The sequence below is a fragment of the Canis aureus genome, chromosome 16 (assembly GCF_053574225.1).
Source record: "Canis aureus isolate CA01 chromosome 16, VMU_Caureus_v.1.0, whole genome shotgun sequence".
Taxonomy (NCBI): Eukaryota; Metazoa; Chordata; class Mammalia; order Carnivora; family Canidae; genus Canis; species Canis aureus.
The window spans coordinates 23805211-23818115 of record NC_135626.1 but is presented as its reverse complement, the minus strand read 5'-3'; the positions used below and the strand labels follow the sequence as shown (position 1 = coordinate 23818115).

Sequence of the window (12905 nt, the reverse complement as noted above, 5' to 3'; positions counted from 1 at the left end):
GAAACTCAGAGAGGCAGAGACATAGGCAGAGGGAGAAGCAGCCTCCTCAAGGCAGCACAATGTGGGACTTGATCCTGGGACCCCAGGATCATGCCCTGAGCCAAAGGCAGACATTCAACCACTGAGCCACCCAGGTGTCCCACATTTTTAACTACTTTAAATTACTTTAATATTTACTGAAGTCTAATGCTTCAGAAGCAGTCTTTTTTTTTTTTTTTTTTAAAGGTTCTCTTCTGAAAAATGGGGACACCACATGCTTTTCTTTTGGACATTTCTCCTTTAGATCCATGAGACAGAACCTTCAGTGCTTCCAGGTTTTATGAAAGATGCAAAATGAATTAAAATTATCATTTTAATTAATTTTGTGAAAAAAAAAAAAAGCCATGACCCAATAAATTCTAACCCCTCCCCAAAATGGTCGCAAGAATGTAGATTAAGTTCTCAATTTGGCTTCTCAGACCAGCAGTGATAGAAAAAATAATAAAAAACTGAGAGCTACTATGAGTACTTTTTAAATGGGCCTTATTTACTAGCAATAAGGCTGCAAACTCTAAACCAATGTTTCTTTGTATTGACTGGAATTATGTCAATCTATGTGGCATATATTTTGGTTTATAAACCCTCACAGCAAAAAAATAAACTCTCACAGCTATATATATGATTAATAAGAAGTATAAAATTAGGTGATAGCTTGTATATTCAATATTTTAAGGAAAACAGTCAGTGGGGGCAGCAGGGTTAGAAGATGCTTTTGGGGGATCCCTGGGTGGCGCAGCGGTTTGGCGCCTGCCTTCGGCCCAGGGCGCAATCCTGGAGACCCGGGATCGAGTCCCACGTCGGGCCCCCGGTGCATGGAGCCTGCTTCTCCCTCTGTGTCTCTGCCCCTCTCTCTCTCTCTCTCTCTCTCTCTGTGGCTATCATAAATAAATAAAAATTAAAAAAAAAAAAAAAAAAAAAGAAGATGCTTTTGGTAGGTAAAAGGCTGAAAACTCTTTGTATACCCTTTAGGCTTACGTGTAAGTCCCTAACTGGAGAAGCTCTGGGAATTTCTTGGGCATGCTTCAGAAAAATCTTTTTTTGGCTGATCATGAAGCAGTTAACTAGAAACAGCTAACTGCATGCCATGTTGACTGAACTCATGAGACTATTTAAACATCAAAACATCAACTATTTAACAATAAGGTTGTTAAACTATACCTAGTTGTCCAAAAAAAGCATGCTGGAACCGTGTTTGTCCTAACAATAACCATTCAGTTCTGCCTTCTAAGTTCCACACGGGGTCCAGTTTCAGCATTCCAGTATCTTTTTTTCAATTACTTCTTGACTAGTTATTCCGCTTATAATTTTCATTTTTATTTATGAAAGTGAATAAATTTTCATAGTAGCTCTCAGTTTTTCCTTTCTGAACTCAATCTGATTGCTAATATCCATTCTCTTTTCAAGACTGCTATATATTTTACTTTGAGTCACATTTGGAATGAGAATCTGAGTATATAATCTAACAAGCAAATTAACAGGACAGGGTTAAAGTCCCAGAGAGTCAAGAACTGGTTACTGTGCCAATACTGCGCCAGTCAAGAACTGGTTCAAGAACCAGAAAGTCAAGAACGGGTTCACTGTGCCAATATTAGATTATTTCCTACAGATACCACCTGTAAAAGGTACAAGACAAGGGTCTAAGATAAAATTTATCAAGGTAATATATACCAGCAGAAGAATACTTGGCTGGCTGAATGACTTGACAACTCTTCGTCTATCAATGATATGTTATTCTAACTCCCTGTCAATTTTATTTTTTTTTTAATTTTTATTTTTTTTAATTTTTATTTATTTATGATAGTCACAGAGAGAGAGAGAGAGAGGCAGAGACACAGGCAGAGGGAGAAGCAGGCTCCATGCACCAGGAGCCCGACGTGGGATTCGATCCCGGGTCTCCAGGATCGTGCCCTGGGCCAAAGGCAGGCGCCAAACCGCTGCGCCAACCAGGGATCCCTCCCTGTCAATTTTAAAATATCCAAATCTTTCTTAGCTTGAAGGATGAAGAGCACTGACTCCACACACACACAATGGTCAATTAATCACACAGGAAATCACCTTCCAATGAAAGAAAAATTAGAAATTAAAATTACCTGGTTTCTTAGGGTGTGATGCTGGTGTAGGGTGCATCTTAGCATCTCTGGAAAACCCATCTAAGTTTCCTTTTATGGCTTCCAAAGCATCATCTCTACTCTTCTCTCCTGTCTAAGAGACAAGAGATATATGGATAAATCTTCACTTCCCTTATGTCTCACTTCATCCTAGATCGTCTTAAATTGAAAGTACAGAGATCCTGGGTGGCGCAGCGGTTTAGCGCCTGCCTTTGGCCCAGGGCGTGATCCTGGAGATCCAGGATCGAATCCCATGTCGGGCTCCCGGTGCATGGAGCCTGCTTCTCCCTCTGCCTATGTCTCTGCCTCTCTCTCTCTATCATAAATAAATTAAAAAAAAAAGTACTTTAAAAAAAAAAAAGAAAGTACAGATATTAGTTGTTTTCAGTATTTTCACCACATACTTCTGATAGGGAATTCTCCAAGTCAGTTCTCCCAACACTGCTAAGTGTATAAGTATACCAAAGGCATAAAATGACACTCTATAAAACACAAAAGTATTAAAAGGTTCTTTTATAAATATTTCAGGATACAACTGATATTAAGTATCCTGGATTAATATTAAGATCAATTATTAATTTTCCCAAGAAAAGATCACAAACTTACCAATGGTAATAAAAAAAGAGCTGAGAAGGTGACGGTTGATAGCTCATTCTGTTCAACAATACAGTGTCTTACAGGAAAAGAATTCCTCACTTTTAGACTCAGATAAGCCCAAATGAATCAACCACAGCCTAAGCTTGGGCTTGTGCCCAAGCGACAGAATCCACTGAATGAGTGAGAGGCACACGCAGGGTGTATGTGTGCTGTGGTGGCGGAATATATTACCTTAGGCTTCACACTACTCAGAAGTCTGAGCTTTTGCTTCTGCTCTTCAAATTGGCGTCTTTTTCTTTCTTCTTCTAAGAGCTTCTGCTGCTGCTCAAATCGTTTTCTGAAGGAAAAACAATCTAGTAAAGAAGTAGCTTCAGGGATTATCAACTTTTAGAAGTATGAATATACTTCTAAAAGTTTCAGTAATATCACCTCATATTTCTAGAACTAAAAACCTCACTGCTAATTATATCTAATTTTCTTATGAAAATACTATTTCCCCATTATATTAATTTTGAAATATGAGGTGAATCTAAAAAAAAAGATTTACTTAAATTATAGACATGAATTTATTTCTTGTCTAATTTGCAAGAGGAAGAGATACTCTTATACATACAAAAGTAATCTGAAAAAACAGAGAGGTAAACAAAAAAGAAACTCTGACTTGGGAAGGCAACATCATATAGGAAGAAGAGCAATGCCTGGAACATCAGGAGGCCTACATTTGGGTCCAAGCTTTGCTAGTAACTGTGTAACCTGGACTGACAGGTCACTTCATCCTCTGAACCGAACTATTCCCTGAATGTCAAATTACAGGATTAAAATAGAGGATCTCTAAGGTCCATTCTTGCTTAAAATTTTTTTTCTTAAAAGATTGTATTTATTGGGGCACCTGGGTGGCCCAAATGGTTAGTTAAGTGTCTTGCCTTCAGCTCAGGTCATGTCACGATCCGGGGGTACTGGGATCTGCCCTCTGCCCACCCCCCACCCCATCAGACTCCCTGCTCAGCAGGGACCCTGCTTCTCTCTCTTTTCCTCTGCCCCTCCCTCCTCCCTGCTCATGTTCTTTGTGTCTCAAATGAATAAATAAAAATTTTAAAAAAGATTATATTTATTTATTTGTGAGAGAGAACATAGCAGGGTTTGCGAGAGGGAAAAGCAGGCTCCCTGCTGAGCAGGGAGCCCCAATGCAGGGCTTAATTCCAGGACCCCGGGGATCATGACCTGAAGGAAAGGAAGCTGCTTAACCAACTCAGCCATCCAGGTGCCCCTAAAACTTATATATCATAAAGTACTGCATGAATCTTAAAAGTGACATGACTGTCTTGGCTTCAAATCTGCATTAAAGAACATTTGACCATTCTTAAAATAACAGCTATCACGCGTCTTTTTGTTTGATTCTTGAGGTCTCTTACTGCTGCTCTTCAGCAAATTGCTTCTGCATGTCTGGAGTGTACTGTGGGCCTGGAGGACGCATTCCCAGGAAAGGTGTTTGTCCCAGGTACGGCATACCTGCTGCTGGCATTGGTCCCATTGGTATCCCTGCCTGAAAGAAACAAAGGCTTAAAAAACACAATTCCTCCTTTTAATTATTACAAAGGAAAACTATTACTTCCATAAATTCTTTAATATTTTTTATTAATGAACCATATGATTTTTTTAGTAGTAAAAAATCACAGGCTTAAAAATGGAAAGCTTCCCTTATTCTCACCCCTTTCATTTCCTTGTCTTAGAGGGGACCACTGTTAACATGTAGGGTGTGTGTGCACATGGAAGCACATGTGTACACACAAGGTATCTCTGGTGAGCTCACTAACCCATACTCTTTGAGAAGAGGTATCATATCTTACATGGCCTTGTATATCCAGTAGATAAGAGTCTCACATATGGTAGGTATTCCAAAAATGAGATTAAACATGATTTTCCAATATGTATGATAGGATAATCAATATTGTGATGGTTATTATCACAGGCTTGATATCCAAACTTGTACAGAAAATATATTTAATCAGCAAGAGTGATACTGCAATACCACAGTGTAAAGTTTACTCACACGTCCAGAAGAATAGTATTGTACAACAACTAATCACAAATCTAATATTAGTAATGACGACGATAACACTGATGATGATAATAATGGCTAATTTATACTGAGTGGAAATTCTTCTACTCCTCAGCCTTCTCCCTGAAAGGCTTCTCTTCTGTTCTCTAACTGAAACCTGGCTGTCCCCAGAAGCCTCTCATCTGGAGACTGCTGCTTCTCCTCCACATTTCCTGTAAATAAAGGGAATATTCCTCCTCACTTCTTCTAAACCTTTTATCCTCTCTCTCCCATCAAAAATCTGAATATATGCATCCAGCTACTTTAGTCATCAAATTATCTAGTCCCTTATTCCAGGATGGCTACTTTTAGTTATAGCAGATGAAGGATGTGTTTGTAATAAAGCTTAACTCCATTTATACAAATTTGATTAATGTAAACCACCAGAATTTAAATTACTTTAAAGTAAAGATTATATTCATGCTATGGAAATTAATACAGATTTTCATCACTTCATTTTTTAAAAAACATTTTTTATTTTTAAGTAATTGCTATATCCAGTGTGGGACTGGAACTCACAACCTTGAGATCAAGAGTCACATGCTCCACCAACTAAGCCAGCTGGGCACCCTCAGCAATTCATTTTTAATTAAGTTTTTTTTTTTTTTTTTTTTTTAACAAGACTAAGATCTTGATTTTTTTTTTAAGATCTTGATTTTAATCTAACAATGTTTGTTGAAGAAATCATGTTAGTGTTTCCTCCAAATAAAGCATTCCTTTTAGAAATTATCAAAAATATCCCCTCATTCTGAACCTTGAGAAAAGTGCACCTCATTGAAACAGTAGAGGCTTGTTTTAAGGCCTAGAAATAATATAATATGGGTAAAGCATGTAGAACACCGTGTAGCACATATGAATATATAGCAGTTATTATAATTATTAAAAATAATACTGACAACAAAATAATACACTCTCAAAAACAATGGTGATCTCATTTTTTTTTTTCTGGAACACAGCAGATTCTGTAGGCAAATACAGAATTAAAGCAGCTAGATAAGAAAAAATGAACATTTCATAGTTATACTATGAAAATAAGGTACCATTTTATTGTGTTCATGCCACATGCCAGCGGCTATAGAACTAGGCGTTTATATACATTATTCTCAATATATGTAAGATCCTTAGGTTTAGAGATATTTCTGATTATGATCAACAAGAATACCTGAATAATAACGCTTATAAAGCCCTTCATATGTCCCAAGGACTTTTCTAAGGGCTCTCTATATATTCATAGACTTAATCCTTATAACAAACCTATGCCGTAGGTACTACTATTATTCTCATTGTACAGTTGAGGAAATGGAAATGCAAAATTGTTATCTAACTTCTTTATTTATTGATGGTAAGTGACAGAACCAGTATTAGAACCAGACAGCTTCTGGTTCCAAAGTCCATGATCTCCAGCATTATGCTATACTGTCTCTCCAATTACCAACAACCACCACAAATTCTGACTTAAAAACAATTTTAATGTGTTTTTTTGTGTGTCTATTCATATGCTCAGGCATCTACCTGCTTAAAACATAGTAGCAGCTCGAAAGGCTTAAAACTGGTTTTAGGACCTTACAAGGGAAGTTATAAGTAACTCCTATTGCTTAATTACTAACACTATTCTAAATCCCGGGTGGGGTGGCAATGCACACTTCCTTTCAGTCATAGTGTGGTTCTCTTGCTGCTAAAAATGAGCACTGTGCTCCTAGGATTACATTTCTTTCTTTTTTCTTTTTCTTTTTTTTTTTTTGTACCTCTATTTAAAGAAAATAATTTTCTACCATTTTTCCAGTTTTACTGAGGTACAATTAACATAACACTGTAATTTTAAGGTATGCAACCTGTTGATGTGATACACTTACATACTGCAAAATGATTACCACCACAGCATTAACTAATACCTCCATCATGTCACATAGTCACTATTTTTTTGTGGTGAGGGATTAAGTTCCTTTTTAAATTGACTTCATTTATTCAAGGCACATAAAATGCAAAAGAAACCTCTCAACTCATTTACAGCCATACCACTGTGAATGTACCAGATTTCATCTAATCTCAGAAGCTAAGCAGGGTCGGGCTTGGTTAGTACTTGGATGGGAAACCATTCAACTCATATAGGCCAAAAGACTGATATTCCACAAAAATAATAAAGAATGAAGAAAGAAAAGGCATTATTATGCACACCGCCTTCCTGTTTATAAAATTTAACACATTAAATTATTAAACAGTATATTAATATTTAATTATTAATAAAATATTAATTATTAATATTAAACATTAATTATATTTAAATCTATTTAATTATAAAACTAAATCTTCGAGAAGATTCAAACTTGCTAAATGATATTTTGTTTTTCTCCTACTATTGAAAAGTTAGTTTATACATTCATGTAGTCTCTTTATACATTCTTTTGAAATCTAGATAAACCAAAAAGTCACGAGATACGAATCTTTAGTTATACACTGGGTAAAGACATGACTAAAAAATAACCCAGAAATCTGAGATATATGCAATAAACTGTTAAAAACACTAAAGATAAAATAGTTTACTTCCCAGATGAAGAATATTGAAGGCTACTGAAGATCTGAATAACTGGAGAGATAGGGCAGACTAAAAAAGTAAAAATACCAATTTCAATCAAAATCCCAACAAATTTTATGTGGAATTTGACAAGCTGATCTTAAAATTTATACTAAAGAGGAAAGAACCATGAATAGCTACAATTCTTGAAAAGAACAAAGAAGATCCACATTAGCAGTATCAAGGTTGATCTTAGGCTAGAATACTTAGAAGACTAAGATAGTTATTGAGGCAGGGATAGACAGAAATAGCAATGGGATAAATAGGACAGCTCAGAAACTAATCCAAAGCATAAAAATAAATTGGATAGTACAGGAATAACAGAAATCAATGAGTATAAAGAACGGGATATTGATAAGTGATTTGGAGACAACTGGCTACTCAAATGGAAAATAATTCCATTATCAGTGTAGACTCACACTGATAACCAAAGAACTCCAGATAAGTTTAATAAGAAAATACAGGAGAATGATATTATGATCTCAGGGTAAGACTATGTCTAATGAGACACATAACTCAAACCATGAAAGAAATGATTTATCTATCTTACTTATTAACTATAATACAGGACATCACCACACCAACAAAATTAAAAGACAAAGAACAGGAGTAAATATTGGCAACACAAATAACCACAAAGGCAAGAATCCAGAATATACAATGAACTCTTAGAAATCAATAAAACCAGAACAAAAGCAAAAAATTGGAAACAACTCAAATGTCCATCAACAGAAGAATATATACCCATGCACTGGAATACTACACAGGAGTATAAGAACAAAGTTGTATCACTCTATAACAGGGATAAACCTTGAGGAGAAACATTGTCAAATAAAAAACTCAAATTCAAGGACTAGGTGGCTCAGTGGTTTGGCACCTGTCTTCAGCCCAGGGCGTGTCCTGGAGTCCCCGGATGGAGTCCCGCATCGGGCTCCTTGCATGGAGCCTGCTTCTCCCTCTGCCTATGTCTCTGCCTCTCTTTCGGTGTCTCTCATGAATAAATAAATAAAATCTTAAAAAAAAAAAAAAAACCCACTCAAATACAGAAGGGTACACACTCATGTAAACCTATAAAACCTAGAAAATACATAAGATTCATGAATCTTCAAACATGTAAAACAGAAGTGTAAGAATACATATGAAAACAACAAGCACTGAACTCATGATAGTGAAAACTATCTCTGGGGAGGCAGAAGAATGGAATTATAGCTGTTTTGTTAAATTCTTTTGAAAATGTGAAGCAAATATGGCATGCTAAAATCTGGTAAAAGGATATGATTATCTTCATAGAAAATTCTGAGGAAACTGCAAAAAATTCCTAGAGAAGTGAGTTCACCAAGGTTGCAGGTTACAAAACAAACACACCCAAATCAATCATTTCTACATACTAGCAACAGACACTGAAATAAAAATTACAATGCCATTTACAATTACTCAAAAGAATAAAATGATTAGATGTAAATCTAACAAAACATTTAAAGAACTTGTATGCTGGGACGCCTGGGTGGCTCAGCAGTTTGGCACCTGCCTTCAGCCCAGGATCCTGGGATCAAGTCCTGCGTCCAGCTCCTGCATGGAGACTGCTTCTCCCTCTGCCTGTGTCTCTGCTTCTCTCTCTGTGTCTCTCATGAATAAATAAAATATTTTAAAAAAAGAACTTGTATGCTGAAAACTGCACAATGCTGATGACAGAAATCAAAGACCTAAATAGACACATCATGCTCATATATTGCAAGAATCCATATTAAGATGTCAATTTCCCCCAAATTGATAAAAAGGTTTACCATAATTCCTATCAAAATTCCAATAAGACTTTTTATAGATATAGACAACATTATTCCAAAATGTATATGGAAAGATAGAAAAACTAGAATAGTTACAATAATTTTGAAAAGAGGAATAATATGGGAGGACTTGTCACATAGCTACAGAGATTTAGTTGGTAATCAAAATCTCCCAATAAGGAAAGTCTGATGGCTTTGCTGGTGAATTCTACCAAATGTTTAAAGAAAAAATAAACAACTTGGCCTCCATGAAAACTTAAAGAAAAATTGTACATCAAGAGACACTATCCACAGAGCAAAAGGGCAGCCCAAAGAATGGGAGAAAGTATTTGCATACATCTGATAAGGGATTAACATCTAAAATATATAAAGAACTCTTACTGTAAAAAAAAAAAAAAAAAAAAAAAAAAAACTCTTACAATTCAACAACAAAAAACCCAACTCAAAAATGGGACAAAAGACTTAAACAGTTTTCCAAAGAAGTTACACAAATAGCCAATAAGCACATGAAAAGATACTCAACATCATTTATTAAAGAAATACAAATCAAAACTACAAAGAGATACTATCTCACATCCATTAAAACAGCTACTATCAAAAAAACAGGGGGCACCTGGCTAGCTCAGTTGGTAGAGCATGCAACTCCTGATCTCAGGATCATGAGTTCAAGTCCCATGTTGGGTGTAGAGCCTACTTACAAACAAAAACAAAACAAAACAAAAACCGTAAAACAGAATGGGGGAAGTTTGGGGAAGATGGCAGAGTAGGAGGATCCTGAGCTCACCTCATTCCATGGACACATTGAGACACCCTACATCTATATGACTAACTCTGAAAACAACCTGAAGACTGGCAGAACGGACCTTTTACAGCTAATTATAGAGAGAAGGGCACATCAAAAAGGGTGGGAGGGGAGCTAAATGGAATGGAGATAAGCAATATGCCTGATAAAGAATTCAAAGTAATGGTCACCAAGATACTCACTGGACTTGAGAAAACAGTGGAGGATCTCAGTGAGAACATCAACAAAGACATAGAAAATATTAAAAAAAAAAACAGTCAGGGCTAAAGAATTCAGTAGCTGAAATTAAAAAATACACTAGAAGAAAGCAACAGCAGATTAGAGGAAGCACAGAAGAATGGATCAGTGATCTGGAAGATAGCTTAATGAAATGTAACAAGCTGAACAGTAACAACAACAAAGAGTAATAAAAAATGAGAAAAGGCTATGGAAACTCTGCAACATCATCAAGCATAATAACATTCACTTTATAGGGATCCCTGAAGGAGAAGATAGAGAGAAGGGGGCAGAACATTTATTTGAAGAAATAATAGCTAAAAACTTCCCTAATCTGGGTAAGGAAACAGACATTCAGATCCAGAAATCGGAGAGCCCCCGGCAAAATAAACCCAGGGATGTCCACACCAAGATACACAATAATTAAAAAGTAGTGATAAGGAGAGAATTTTAAAAGCAGCAAGAGAAAAGAAAACAGTTATACACAAGGGAAACCCACTGAGCTATCAGCAGATTTTTCAGCAGACTTTGCAGGCCAGAGGGCAGTGGCATGATATATTCAAAGTGCTGAAAGAAAAAAAAATTCAGCAAACAAGAATACTCTACCTGTAATCATTCAAAATAGAAGAAATAAAGAGTTTCTCAAAGATACAAAAGTTAAAGGAGTTCATCACTAAACCAGCCTTACAAAAAATGTTTAAGGGTATTCTTTGGAAAGAGAAGGCCATAATCAGGAGTAAGAAAATGATGAAAGGGAAAAATTTCACAGATAAATGCAAACATATAATAAAAGTAGTAGATTAATCACTTATAAAATCAGCATGGAGGTTAAAGCACAAAAGCAGTAATGCCAATTACATCTATTAAAATCAGTTGAGTGATTTGCAAAATAAAGGATGTAAAGTATGGCATCATATACATAAAATACAGGGGTGGGGAGTAAAACTTTATTGCTATTAAATGAGTTCAAACTTTAAAAAAATTTAAATTCAATTAATTAACATATATTATTAGTTTCAGAGGTAGAGGTCAATGATTCATCAGTCTTATATAATACCCAGGGCTCCTTAATGTCCATCACCCAGTTACCCCATTCCACTCCCCTCCAGCAATGCTCGGTTTCTTTCCTATGATTAGGAGTCTCTGATGGTTTGTCTCCCTCTCTGATTTCATCTTGTTTTATTTTTTCCTCTCTTCTATGATCTTTTCTTTCCTAAATTCTACATATGAGTGAGATCATATGCTAATTGTATTCCTCTGATTGACTTAGTTTGCTTAGCACAATACCCTCTAGTTCCATCCACATCATTGCAAATGGCAAGATTTCAATTTTTGATGGCTGAGTAGCATTCCATTGTGTGTATGTTTATATATATATCACATCTTCTTTATCCATTCATCTGTTGATGGACATCTAAGCTCTTTCCATAGTTTGGCTATTGTGGACATTGCTGCTATAAACACTGGGGTGCAGGTGCCCCTTTAGATCACTATATTTGTATATTTGGGATAAATACCTAGTAGTGCAATTGCTGGGTCGTAGAGTAGCTTTATTTTCAACTTTTTGAGGAATCTCTATACTGTTTTCCAGAGTGGCTGCACCAGCTTGCATTCCCACTAACAGTGTAAGAGGGTTTCTCTGTCTCCACATCCTTGCCAACATCTGTTGTTTCCTGATTTGTTAATTTTAGCTATTCTGATCAGTGTGAGGTGGTATCTCATGGTTTTGATTTGTATTTCCCTCATGCCAAGTGATATTGAGCATTGTTTCATGAGTCTTTTGGCCATTTGTATGTCTTCTTTGGAAACATCTATTTACATCTTCTGCCCATTTCTTGATTGGATTATTATTGGATATGTGTTGAGTTTGATAACTTCTTTATAGGTTTTGGATACTAACCCTTTATCTGATAAGACATTTGCAGATATCTTCTCTGATTCTGTGGGTTGTCTTTTGGTTTTATCAACTGTTTCCTTTGCTGTGCAAAGGCTTTTTATATCGATGAAGTTCCAATAGTTCATCTTTGCTTTTGTTTCTCTTGCCTTTGGAGATGTGTCTAGCAAGAAGTTGCTATGGCTGAGATCACAGAGGTTGCTGCCTGTGTTCTCCTCTAGGATTTTGATGGATTCCTGTCTCATATTTAGGTCTTTTACCCATTTTGAGTCTATTTTTATGTATGGTGTAAGGAAATGGTCCCATTTCATTCTTTCGCATGTGTCTGTCCAATTTTCCCAAAACCATTTGTTGAAGAGACTCTTTTTTCTTTCTTTTTTTTTTTTTTTAAGATTTTATTTACTTATTCATGAGAGACACAGAGAGAGAGAGAGAGGCACAGACACAGGCAGAGGGGGAAGCAGGCTCCATGCAGGTAGCCTGACATGGGACTTGATCCCGGGTCTCCAGAATCAGGTCATGGGCTGAAGGCGGCACTAAACTGCTGAGCCACCTGGGCTGCCCGAGACTCTCTTTTTTCCATTGGATATTCTTTTCCACTTTATTGAAGATTAGTTGACCAAAGAGTTGAGGGTCCATTTCTGGTTTCTCTATTCTGTTCCACTGATCTGTGTCTGTTTTTGTGCCAGAATGAGTTTAAACTTAAGTGACCATCAAATTAATAGACTGCTACCCACATACAATGTTATATATGAACCTAATGGTAACCACAAATCAAAAACCTGTAATAGATAA

At 36.2% G+C, this 12905-nt stretch overlaps 1 protein-coding gene across 10 annotated transcripts in view; it reads right to left on the bottom strand.

Moving 5' to 3' along the window:
- SYNRG (synergin gamma) overlaps positions 1-12905 on the bottom strand; it is an 84176-nt gene that overhangs the window by 53934 nt on the left and 17337 nt on the right. For all 10 annotated transcript variants that reach the window (XM_077852268.1, XM_077852266.1, XM_077852267.1 and 7 more), the window contains exons 4-6: positions 4157-4287; positions 2976-3081; positions 2130-2241 (exon numbers count right to left, since the gene is read on the bottom strand). In XM_077852268.1, coding sequence (XP_077708394.1) covers positions 2130-2241; positions 2976-3081; positions 4157-4287 — 349 coding nt within the window. The remainder of the gene's footprint in view (positions 1-2129; positions 2242-2975; positions 3082-4156; positions 4288-12905) is intronic.